Genomic DNA, 13,158 nt, shown 5'->3' with positions numbered 1-13,158 from the left:
CATCCTGGGTCGTATAATGATTTGAAAAGTACAGAATTGTTTTTGAATTCATACAAGAACCATTTTACTTTAACGTGTATCTACTTAACTATCTCAACAGCTTGTGAGGCTTCTTTCTTTGGAAAGGCATCTTCTCAAAATGGATGTGATTTTACTTCAAAGCACTCAACATTTGAAAGATAATTTAATTGTTACGATGTGGACTTATGTTTTAAATTGAAATGTGTTCTTGATTCTAAACACAGTTATTCCAAAACTGTTTTCAGTTTTTGGTTCAAGGTGGCTCTGCAGATCAACTTTTTCTCATGTAAAAATGGTGAAATCAAAAGATAGGTTGCAGATATTGAATAAAAATTTGGAGGCGGAGTTGAGATGCAGTCTAACTGATTTTATGCCTGGACTACTTAATGAAAAGAGATGTCAGATTTCTCACTAATTCTACCTATATATAATTCAAAACATTGTGTATTTTTCTACCCTCAAAAACACAGTTAACGTTTTTACCACATGAACTTTTTAAAACACTTTTGCCATAATTTTGGCAAATATGAAAAAACTGTTTCACACTGCTGCTCTGGATACTAACAGAGTGATCCTAAGGTGTCATTGCTGCCGCTGCAGGTCCAGGGAGCAGTGGAATTACCTCTGTATCTGCAGCCCAGCCATACAGTAGTAGAATGTGAGGTTGGCAGGCAGATTGGGCCCAATCCCTGTACCAGTTTCATGTAGGTGCAGTAATCAGCCCCAGATCAGCCTGTGAGAGTGACTCAAGATCCAGTGGATCCTGAGCTGGTTCGGTCCTACCCTTGGAACACCCTGTTTTGAGGCCTGCTGCTGGGGATACCATCAGCAGGCAATTGGGGGAGGCCCGTGTTGGTAGAGTGATGCAAGCTAGTTACTGTAAACCGCCCGGAGAGCTTCGACTCTGAGGCGGCATATAAATACAATAAATAAATAAATAAGTGTCACTCTGGTTGTGGCCTGCTGAAGTGAGTGGAGAGAGACCTCCACTTAATCCAAATCCCCCACAGGTCAGCATAGTGGGATGTTTGGATTGCAGCCCGAGTAAGTGATCTAATGGATGATTATATATGTGTTGGTGATGTGGAGAAAGTAGTAGATTCTACGTATTTGCTAGCTTACCTGCACAAACTCAGGGTTTATCTCTGCTTTTCTCTGTACTGTGTGTATTGAAACTGCATATAATAGCATGTTGAGCATTATCATATAAATCACTTCTGCTAATATAAGTGTGCAAGATTAATTTAGTATTCTAATAACGTTAAATGTCAACTTTCCTCTTATAGGTACCCAAACATTTCTTGTGAGCTGCTTACTTCAGATGTTTCACAGATCAATGATAGACTAGGAGAAGAGGAGTCATTATTAACAAAATTGTACGGTTTTCTTCTAAATGAGCCCCCTCTAAATCCATTATTGGCCAGTTTCTTCAGCAAGGTGCTAAGTATTCTCATTAGCAGAAAACCAGAACAGGTAACTATTTAATTGCTCCTTTGGAAACTCTGTACTTTTATATCTAGCTACCTAGCTTGTTATTTTCAGTCCACTTGCTGTCTTTAGAAGAGCAACACACTTCTCAGTTCTTGTAGAACATTAAATAAAGATGCACTTACTTAGACATTTTTAAAAGAATATAAGAATGTGTTGATTCCTTAAAAGTCATGGATGTGTCTTTCCCTGTGCAACATACTAGATTTCAGAGGGGAAAAAATAAGGTTGCAGTTAATCCATCTGCATGAAATGAGCATGCTGAATTAGAAGTACAAACTTGTCCAGCAAAAGGTGGTGCTGCTTTAGCACAAGGAGGAGAAGGGTGGAGGAGGGTGGCAAGTCTGCAGCACTTTTTCTTAGGGTATACTAACTTCAGGTCTTCTCCCTGTTTTCCCATTTGGTTCTCTGAGGCCTCTTCTTTTTAGCTTCTTCACCTCAACTTCCATGCTGGCTTCCCTTCCCCCCAAATTGCAAGTGCTGAGAGCTTCATCAGGATTGGGATGCTGGCATGGAAAGTAATAGGGCTTTAACACCCACCCACCCCAGCTGTTCCTAATCCATATTGATGTCCCTGCTTCTGCAATTTGTATCATCGGCAAAGGATCTATTGAAACAAATGGATTGGAACAGTTGGGGGAGAGTTAAAAATCCCAACCTCCCATGGCAGGGTTCTGATCCAGATTGGGCCTACTATTTGCATTGTGGGAGTCGGGGGAGACCTCCCAATGAAGCGAATGGGATGTTTTCCCCAATGTAGATTGCATTGGGGAGCTCTGTGTGCATGAAAGAAAATGAATGGATGAACTTGGGGGGGGCGCAGATCGGGTGGTGGTGAGGAGGTGGTCCTGGACCACTTTGGCTCAGAAGGAGTGTGGCTATTTCCTGTCCCCTCCCCCCAGGAACTTAGGAAGCATATGTGTTGAATAGGGCTAAGCTTTACACTATTGTTCAACAATTCAAATTAGTTTTTCATTGGCAATTTATAGTAGTTTAATCTGTTTAGAAATATCTTGCTGTTTTTGTTGGCTTCATTATTTTACATTATTACATTGTTTTACAACTTGATATTCTGTCTTTTACAGATTGTGGATTTCTTAAAGAAAAAACACGATTTTGTAGACCTCATTATAAAGCACATAGGGACCTCTGCTATTATGGACTTGTTGCTTAGGCTGCTAACATGCATAGAACCTCCCCAGCCCAGGCAAGAAGTATTAAATGTGAGTAACAGTTTTTACTGTTTTTTACTGTTTTCAAAAGAAAAGTTCAACACCATTGTCTTTTAAACTTAAATTGTAACCAGCTTGTGAGGTACTCTTGAAACTCCATTTGTAAAAATAGCAGGAAAAATACTCCCCTTGCAGGGACATCTGACTCTGTACAGTCTATAAAACGTTTGTTTATTTGCAGTATTTTTATCCCATCCCCCTATTCAGCCCAAAAAGGCTCCCAGAGCAGCTTGCAAATATAAACAAGAGTTCCTTTCCTCAGGGTTACAATCTCAAGGACATAACACAAAATAAAAAAGAGTTTGGGGATGGTAAGTAAATTCTTGTTTTGATCAGCTGAAATGGTAATACTTGCTTTCACCAAACACTTAAATCATGCATATGCACTGTGAACAGGTTCAGTTTTAGCTGCTGTTAGTTTTCCCATATTGTTTGCTATCTGGTTAGAAGAAGTTCTTAGGTATATGGCTGTGATCCCATGAACACATCTTGGAGATGGAATAGGAATACCTAAAGGACTTTGCTGTATGCTGTTGTGGTTCCAAAATGTTGTACCCACAACTAAGCTTGTGGCTTGAAATGCAAACCACAGATTAAATTGTTCATATGAATGAATGAAGTTGATGTTTTGCAGTAATGCTTGAAACACCTTGCCAATACATTCATTTAAAATACATTGTGCATGTCTAGCGAGTGGTGTAGTGTCTTTTGGTTGCAGCTCTTTAGAACCTGTACTTAATAAAATGTTAAGGCCTAGTTTGCATTCTGAGTGTGTCATTTTTTAGCTTGCCTGGAAATATGAAGTACAATGCCAGAGTTATATTTATGTCTATTATACCGTGCCTTTCAAAAGTAATCAGACCCCTGACCATTGCTCTCATATTATTGAATTACAAATGGTACATTGTAACTTTGTTCTGTATATTTTATTTTGAAACACTGAAACACAAGGTGTTTCAAAACACCTTGTGACATTGGTTTCATTTTGGGAAATATTTGTAAGAAACATAAAAGACTGAGACATGTTACTTGCATAAGTATTCAACCCCTGTGCTGTGGAAGCTCCCAGTTTACACAGATGAGCAGTACTCAGGTTACAGAATGTGTACTCCAAGATTTGTCTGCCTCTCTCTGTCTATATCTGTATCTATAGATATATATATATACATACACACACACACACAGAGCGAAAGCTCATAATAACATGTCACACTGTTCTGTGGATTCAGATATATCGTGGGTATGATCATATCCCTCAAGAAAAATTTACAGTACAGCAATTTACACATATAACTTTTACAAGATTGTTTCCTATTCTTCCAACCAATTTTCCTCACTTCAGTGTCTGCTTCATGTGGAATTTCTAAGTCACCAGTGGTTTGGCTTCTCTCTAGGAACCAGTACTGTATTCAGTGGCTTTAAGGGTGAGCCTGAGCTGAAGTGCAACTGGAGAAGGTTCTCCCAAGTGCTTTTTGTAGGAAAGGAATGGTGGAATAGTTGGAATGTGAAGAAAATGGAATATGCAGAGATGATGTCTACTGGGTGCACTAAGCGTTGTTCCTGCCAAACTGCTGGTGGCTTGGAACCATGCGAAGAGAATAGCAGGCACTGAGTAATGGCGAACAAAAGAAAAAATTACATAGTGCAGGAAAAACTCAAAATTATTGAAAGTCAAAAATGGCAAATCAAAAGCCAGTTCATTCTGGGAGTGTGGAATTCCAGAAGGGACAATAATGGGTTAGATGAAAGAGGAAGAAAAGTTATATATGTTTGTAGATAGCGTTGAGAATGAGGTAGGGCTGCAGAAAAAAACCCCACGCTTTCTCAGAATAGCGATGTAGATGACTGCTTGTACTAATGGTTCCTATAGAAGCATTCTGAAAGACTGCTGGTAAATGGGGGTGATCCTGAAAATGCGAACAGTAAAATTCAGTCAGTTACATGGCAGAGATGACACCTTCAAGGCTTTTGATGGCTGGCTTTGTAGGTGGAAGGTTTGTCTTTCGATTTCTCAAACTGAAGGTTAAGTGCCATCTACTGGTGCTAACACAGCAGCAGAGATTCCTAAATTTCTTATCAAAGAGGGCAACTATGCTGATGAACAGCTGTAGAACTGTAATGAGACACAGCTGTTTTTCAAACTGCTTCTAGACAAAATGGTGGACGTTATCAAGGAACCAAACAAGGTGGGTGTGAAGACCCAGAAGGACAGAGTGATGCTGTGTGCAGGTGAGAGGCAACCACAAGCTGAAGACATGATGCATTGGCAAAATTTGGAGTCCTCTGAGTTTTCAAGCACATCTACAGGAAATCGCTGCCCATGCTGTACCGCAGCAGTACTGGTGCCTATATAACACGTGATATTTTCATTTCGTGGTTTAAAAAGGGGGTTGTACCACTGGTGAGACTCCACTTGTGTCCAAGAAAACTGGAACAGAAAGCTCTTGTGCTGTTGGATCTCTGTCCAGCCTATCCTTCAGCTGACGTCTTGCAGTCAAAAGACAGGAAAATCAAAGACCTATTCTTCTGAAGAATACCACCACGATGATCTAGCCCATGAATCAAGGCATCATTCAGAACTGTAAAACCAGTGAGTTGCTGCCAGCATTGTAAACTCACGAATGCAAATTCCAACGTTTTTGAAGGTGTTAATGCTGAAAGATGTGACATAACAGTGTTGGCTTGGCATGGGGAAAAGTCAGTTCCATGACCGTTGCCAACTGTAGGAAAAACGTGTTGCAAGTGATGATATCATGGACAACAATATGGAAATCCACACAAGTATTTGTAGCACAGGAAGTGGAGGCTGCTAGCAATGCAGTTGAGAAATCTTGCAGCAAATGATCTGGCTACTTGGATTAAGATGGATGCAGAAGTGGCATAGCTCTGAAGCAAGGAGGAAATTGTGGCTTCTGCCATGAGTGGCAAGATGAACTAGCAGTATGAAGCCAGCAACATGGGGAGTGAGTCAGACGACAGTGGTTTGGCTTCTTCTGAAGCAGCACCCAAAATAAACACTGCTTGAAAACATCAATGAGTTGATGAGGTGGTTGGAGTGGCAGAGCGATTGTGAGCAATCTAATCTACTCCATCTGATCAGTATCAAGAATTACCTTGAAAACGCTCTGCTCAGTTTCACTAAACTAAAGTGTCTGACTACTTCAAAAGGGAAAAAGCAAACCTAAAATGTAAATACTGCACCTTTCAAATCTTTAGTAAGTACACTGGAGTTTGTTTGCATGTCATTCTAAGACAAGTGCCTTTCAGTGTAGTTTTCATTATAACATGGAACCCCTATAACATGGGTGCCTCCTTTGTCCCCTGGTCCCTGGATTATAATGAGCTTACACTCTGTGTGTGTGTGTGTGTGTGTATTTGTTTGTGTAGTGCTGTCCTTTTACAACAGAAATGCAAAAATCAATCTGAAACAGCTTTTACTATTTTAACCACAGAAAATATCATTCTTTTCATTTTAATGCTGTGGTTTCTCATTAAAACTATCCCTCTCTTCCTTATGTACCCTCATCTGATAATACTGTGTTGTTTCACCACTTACAGGTCTCTAAAGCACTATTCATTTTTCTGCCTTTCTCTCTTCATCCTATAATGCATGTTGTCTTCTGTATCCCTGCAGCCCCATCTATTTAACCCTCTTTTTCACACTCCATAAGTCTCTCTACTGCCCATGTTATTCCTTTCCCCCTGTACCCATCATATTTGAGTGGGTAACGACCCTGGCAGACTGTAGGGATGCTGTGGACATAATATATCTCAATATTTATATTGAGATATATATCTGTGGACATAATATATCTCAACTTCAGCAAAGCTTTTGACAAAGTGCCTATGATATTCTGATTAGTAAACTAGCTAAATGTGGGCTAGATGGAACAATGATCAGGTGGATCCACAGTTGGCTCCATAACCATACTCAAAGAGTGCTTATCAATGGTTCCTTCTCAAACTGTGGGGAGGTAACAAGTTGGGTACTGCAGGGCTTGGCCCTGGGCCCAGTGCTCTTCAACATTTTTATTAATGACTTGGTTGGGGAGGTGCAGGGAATGCTTAGCAAATTTGCAGATGATACAAAATTTGGAGGGATAGCTGATACCGTGGATCTTGATAGGCTGGAGCATTGGGCTGAAAACAACAGAATGAAATTTAAGAGGGATAAGTGCAAAGTTCTGCACCTAGGAAAAAGAAACCGAATGCACAGTTATAAGATGGGAGATACTTGACTCAGAATACTACATTGAAGAAGGATGTTGGAATTGTTGTTGAACACAAGTTGAGTATGAGCCAACAGTGCTATGTGGCTGCAAAGAGGGCCCTAGGATTTTCTGAGCGATAAATCATCATAGGTTTTAACTTGCAATCCCCAGCTGCGTTAGCCCCAACAAGAGAGTTAGCCTGTCGTTTGCAGCTTTGAAGCCAGGCATTGACTTCTCCTCTTTAGCAATAAAAGTCCTAGACGGCATCTTCTTCCCATATAGGCTTGTTTCGTCCACGTTGAAAATCTGTTGCTTAGTATATCCACCATCTTCGATGATCTTTGCAAGCTCACATGGATAACTTTCTGCAGCTACTGCATCAGCACTAGCTGCTTCACCCTGCACTTTGATGTTGTGGAGATGGCTTCTTTCCTTAAACCTATTAAACCAGCCTCTGCTAGCTTCGAATTTATCCTCAGCAGCTTCCTCGCCTCTCTCAGCCTTCATAGCATTGAAAACATGGCCAGCTCCAAAGGGCAGCCAGGTGGGGCCCTGGCTGAGGGTCCTGCGGCCCACAGGGCCCCTGAAGGGCCCCTTGTTGTGGTAGGGGAGCAGTGCTCCGCTTCCACAGCAGGCTTCCTGCCATGGATCGCAAGGAGTGAGGTGCTCGCCAGCCCCCCTACGCCTCCTCTCCCCCGGGCCAGCTCTCCGCTTGCTCGCTCACCCTCTGCCCCCACTGGCTCCCTCACTCGCCTTCTCCGCCTGCTTCCCTGCTGTCCCACCCCCCCGCTTGCTTCCTCGCTCGCCCTCTGCCCCCGCCGGTTCCCTCGCTCGCCCTCTGCCCCCGCCGGTTCCCTCGCTCTCGCCTGCCGTTCTGAGGGCCCCTCGTGGTGGTGGGGGAGTAGTGTCCCCCTTCACGGCAGGCTCCCTGCCGTGGATCGCAGGTAGGGAGCTGCCCACCCCCGCCCGCCCACTTGCTGTCTGTCCCCCCAGCTTGCTCATCCAACCTCCCACTCCTCTGCCCACCTGGTTGGTAGGTAGGTAGGTAGGTAGGTGGGGCATGCGTGTGTGTGCCAGGGCAGGCTGGTGCCCAAGGTCCCCGGCATGCCTGGGGCCGACCCGAAGAGACTTAGGGCCTTGCCCTGGATGATGGCTCAGCTTAAAGGCATGTTGTGGCTGGTTTAATCTTCAATCCATACCACTAAAAGTTTTTCCATGTCAGCAATAAGGCTATCATGTTTTCTTACAACTTTTGTGTTCACTGGTGTAGCACTTTTAATTTCCTTCAATGCTTTTTCCTTAGTGTTCACAATTGAACTGTTTGGCGAGCCAAACCTTGCTGATGGCCTATCTCAGCCATAGACATGCCTTGCTCACTTAGTTTACTCATTTCTAACTTGGCATTTAAAGTAAGAGGCTTATGACTTCTTTTTTTATCACTAGTACTACACGTAAATGCCATTGTAATTATTATTATATATATTTATGTATAGTATAAGTATATTACTGTATATAATATATAATATTATATTTATATATATTTATATATTATAAATTATTATATACATATATATTTATATATTTGTATACAGTATATATAATAGTATTGTATAATATAATATAATAACCTTAACCTTGGAAAGTTTGGGAAATTGCCAGAATACAGAGAGATGCAGAGTGCACAAATGCTGTAAACAGACTGAATTACCGACAGTAAAATGGACTCAGCTGCTGAGCACGCCATCAGAGCTTGGAAAACGTACTTTTTTTGAACTACAACTTCCATCAGCCCAACTGTAGTTTAAAAAAGTAACTTTTCCAAGCTCTGTGTGTCATGCCACAAAAACGCCGAAAAAGCGGAACAAGCACCGAACATAATGAACATGGATATAATTGAAAACCACCGTATTAGCGGAACGCCGAAAAGCAGGGCCCTACTGTAGGTGGTTCTGCACACTAATTAAATTTACACATATAACAAATAGTTACAGATACTGGAGGGTTGGTAAAAGGGGTCTTATTTTTACATTTAGCGGGACTGCCCAGTCATATATATTTTTTGAATGATGAACATTATGGGGCAGAATATATGCCAATGTCCCAAACTATTCTTATCTTCTGGGAGAATGCTGGTATGTTTTTTTAAAGATTTGGTGGTATTCATGGTTGTTGCAGCACATCTGGCTATTGTTCAGAACTGGAAAATCATGAAAACGTAAATATAGACTATTGGTACTGGAAACTGATATATTGTAGTAGCTGAAAAACATAACTCACCAGTTACAGTTAATGGGAGGAAAACCAACACCAGAGGTCTATGCAATGTGGCGGACTGTTGTTACATATGCGTGTGTGTGGTGTGTTGTGTGTTGGACATCCCATCCTAGGATGTACGTAAGACAATCTGGAACAACAGTTAGAGAGACCTCTTTCCTTCTCCATTGCATGCTTGAAGAGGATCAACAGTGTTGTAACCCATGAACATAGTGCTGGCCTGTTTGAGCTTTCTTGTAGTTTGCAATAAAAAAGCTGAACAGTTTTGTTACTTTTGGTTGATTTTTAAACTTTTGTAATCTCCGTTACATTTTTTAAAAAACAATTTTTATAAAGCTAATTTTGGTACAAAATTAGAGGGAGTGGTCTATTTTCATGTTTTCAGTTCATATAGAGAGCTATAATTGGCATATTGTGAAACTGCTTATGGTTTCCTTTCTGAAATTTCTGAAGTCTTAGCAGTAACCTTGTAATCTCTGGGAATGCACTTTTTAATGTTAAATGTCTCTTGTGAATGGTATAATGCAGTAGTTATATATATCTGATTCTGATTAAAAAGTGAGATGATACTTAATCCTCCCCCCCAATGTTTCCGCAGTGGTTAAATGAAGAGAAAATAATTCAGCGACTTGTGGAAATTGTGCATCCTTCTCAAGATGAAGATGTAAGGAATAAATTTTATGGTTCATATTAACATAAATTTTGTTGGACAGTTTAAATCATATATGGGCAACCTGCAAGCTACATGTTGTCCTCTGCTGCTCTCCATGTGGGTTTTTCTCCACTGCCCAGCTGATCAGCCATCAACTGTACAGTGACAAAAAAGGTGATGTTTCTGTACTGCTAATCAGTGTGGGGACAGCAATTTTGGCTGCAACAGGATCACTGGAGAGGCCGAGATTAAAACTGTGTGTTAGAGGGAGTTGGGGGAGATGATTTTGTGTGTGTGTGTGGGGGGGAGTGAATGTCTCTATATTTACGAGTGGAAGGGATTGAAGGAGATGTTCCCCAAGCCCTGCCTACTGGCATGCAGCTCCTACCTAACCACCCACTGCCACATGGGGCCCTTAGGGCCCAAAATGTTGCCTCCCATGGCAACTTGTGCCTTGCTTAGAAATTCCACACATTTCAATTTTGTCATCAAAATTGTATCAGAATGATAAGATTATTAGTAGGCCCTGTAACTACTCAGACTTTATTTGAAGCATAACATTCATAATTTGTGTTCCAGGAAATGGGTAGATCTGCATTAAAATCTTAACTTCTGATTCTAGCTACCAATAAATTTGTTGTTGTTATATGCCATCTATTCCATCAACTGTGTTCTTGTTCTTTAGAGACATTCAAATGCATCCCAATCACTCTGTGAAATTATTCGCTTGAGCAGAGACCAGATGCTACAAGTACAAAATAGTTCAGAACCAGATCCCCTGCTTGCAACACTAGAAAGGTATGTTGACTTGATGTTGTCATTACTCTCATAGATTTATTATTATTTATTTATTTTATTTGTTATTTATATCCTGCCCTTCCTCTGTTATTTTTAAGAAACGTGAGATGCTCTCCATTCTGACCTGGTTTAGATGTAATGTTAAACTGTGGTTTGGCATTACAGGGATAAGTAGGCATGAGCCTCAGGTGTGCATGTACCCCCTTTCCCTACTCTCCCTGCAAGTGGAGGGAGTGTTGAAATGTTCAGTTTGTGGCTTGGGAAACAGTTCTTCCATCTGATTGAATGCAGGTCCCTAGATCTGCTGTATCCTACAAGATAGTCAAGTTTCAACATTTTTCTAAAAGGTGTAGGAGCCGTTAAGTTGTGTATGGACCATTCAGGAGATCCTAAGCCAATTTAGAGCTGTTTCCTTCCCCCCCCCCCAGAAAAAAGGAAACTGAAGATACAAGGAGGGTAAGTGTGTGCCTAGGATTCAGTCTTTCAACCCTTAGGCGAGCAGGCCTGTCCAGGCCTGAATATGGAATTCTCCTGCCACCGTTCTTTTGAATGCTTATATTTCCTTCCCTATTTTTTGGGCACCACTCTTTTGACTGCTTATACCTCCTTTCTTATTCTTTGGGTAGCAAGCTGCTGTGTTGGCAGCATCAGTTTTCCTGCTACGAGAGGCAGGGAGACTGTTTTGAGTGTGTGAATTTTCCTCTGCCTTGCAGTTTGGTTTCTGTACCATGGACTGACCTATTTTGGCAGATGAGCTGCTTCTTTCCACACTGTTCCTGCCTCCTTCTTGTCTTTAAATTGGTCACAAATTAATTTTATGCATCTCTCCTGCAGAATATATGTTTATTTCAGAATATATTTAGCTCACCCTACATCCATAGATCTAGGGGCATTATGTATTATTACAATAGAACTATATCTAATAAATATAACTGGTAAAAATGAAAATTTAAAATCACAATGTAAAACCTAGCAGCCTGAGCAAAAAGACAGGGCTTAGATGAGTGATAGAATGTAAAAAAGATTGGCATCTGGTATATTTCCAGGGGAGGACATTCCATAATTAGTGTGTCACCACAGAGAAGGCCCTAGTATCTCCCCCAATGGTGGAACAATGAGAAGGGCCTCTTTCCAATCTTCAGGACCTGGGCAAGCTGATATAGGAAGAAACGTTATTTCAGATACCTCCAGAGCTTGGAAAAGTTACTTTTTTGAACTACAACTCCCATCAGCCCTAGGCAACATGGCCACTGGATTAGGCTGATGGGAGCTGTAGTTCAAAAAAGTAACTTTTCCAAGCTCTGGATACCTGTACCTACAAAAGGGAATGTTAAATTTTGAACCATGTCTTCTCTTTTTAGAAAAGAAATCATACAACAGCTGCTATCAAATATTTTTCATAAAGAAAAAAATGAATCTGCGATAGTCAGTGCAATTCAGATATTGCTGACCTTACTGGAAACAAGACGGCCAACGTAAGATTGTCTTTTAATGTTTCTACCTTAATAGCCTTAACAATATTTTGCCTTGCAGCAGTTTTGTTGATTCTTTTCGCTGGTCAGGTGGCTGTGTTCAGGTGCATACACATACAGGTATCTGAGTGACTAATTTTCTGATCTCTGTGTAGTCTCGTGGATTCTGGATAGCAAGAAGGTATTGAACCACCTGCTCAGCTCCAAACTTTCCTGGATGATTTTGATTATCTAGACCCTTTTCAGTCAGGCTTCAGGCCTGGTCATGGGACAGAGACAGCCCTGGTTGCCCTGCTTGATGACCTACGCCGGGCATCAGACAGTGGAAGTGCATCCCTGTTGGTGCTGCTGGACCTCTTGGAGACTTTTGATACCATTGACCATGGTATCCTTCTGGGTCATCTAGCTGGGATGGGATTGGGAGGTACCGTTTTAGGGTGGCTTCGGTCCCACCTGATGGACAGGCCCCAGAAAATGATGCTGGAAGACTACTGCTTGACCCCCTGGCCGCTGGCCTACAGAGTCCTGCAGGGTTCCATTTTCCTCAAGTAGTCCAACATCATGCGGGAAACACTGCCATCTAGCATTCAAAGGCAAGAATGGATTGAAGTCAAGACCTGGGGCATTGAGCCCCTCCCACTCCAGTTCATTCTTGCCTTCGTTCGAAGCGTTTGGATCGACTTCTATAGCATTAGCTAAGTTGGTGATTGAGTGTGTGGGACTATGATTTTTCCTTCTGTTACCTTCCCTCCTTCACCCCCTTTGTATTACCTGGGACGTTTGTTGGGGGGGATTTTATTTTTTGACTCATTTTTGTTCTTCCCCCCATTCAGTCCCTTTGTTGGGGGCTCCGGCGGCTGCCGTTCCCCCTTTAGGCTCCATCCTTTTGTGAGATGAGCCTTAGCTGAGAGCCGCGGCTGTGGCTCTCTGTTCAGCCCTTTCTTTCCTTGCCACCACCTCCCTCCCAGGCGGCGGCCGTTTTTATCGTTTTCACCGTTTTTACCTCTGTG

The 13,158-nt window shown here is 41.8% G+C and overlaps 1 protein-coding gene across 8 annotated transcripts in view; it reads left to right on the top strand.

The window, feature by feature from the left end:
* Positions 1-13,158, top strand: part of PPP6R3 (protein phosphatase 6 regulatory subunit 3) — a 158,084-nt gene that overhangs the window by 37,642 nt on the left and 107,284 nt on the right. For all 8 annotated transcript variants that reach the window (XM_061609953.1, XM_061609948.1, XM_061609951.1 and 5 more), the window contains 5 exons: positions 1,308-1,494; positions 2,595-2,732; positions 9,825-9,890; positions 10,564-10,676; positions 12,038-12,151. In XM_061609953.1, coding sequence (XP_061465937.1) covers positions 1,308-1,494; positions 2,595-2,732; positions 9,825-9,890; positions 10,564-10,676; positions 12,038-12,151 — 618 coding nt within the window. The remainder of the gene's footprint in view (positions 1-1,307; positions 1,495-2,594; positions 2,733-9,824; positions 9,891-10,563; positions 10,677-12,037; positions 12,152-13,158) is intronic.

The sequence above is a fragment of the Rhineura floridana genome, chromosome 2 (assembly GCF_030035675.1).
Source record: "Rhineura floridana isolate rRhiFlo1 chromosome 2, rRhiFlo1.hap2, whole genome shotgun sequence".
Taxonomy (NCBI): Eukaryota; Metazoa; Chordata; class Lepidosauria; order Squamata; family Rhineuridae; genus Rhineura; species Rhineura floridana.
Note: the sequence above shows the minus strand (reverse complement) of the source record. Positions and strands in the feature narration are given on the sequence as shown.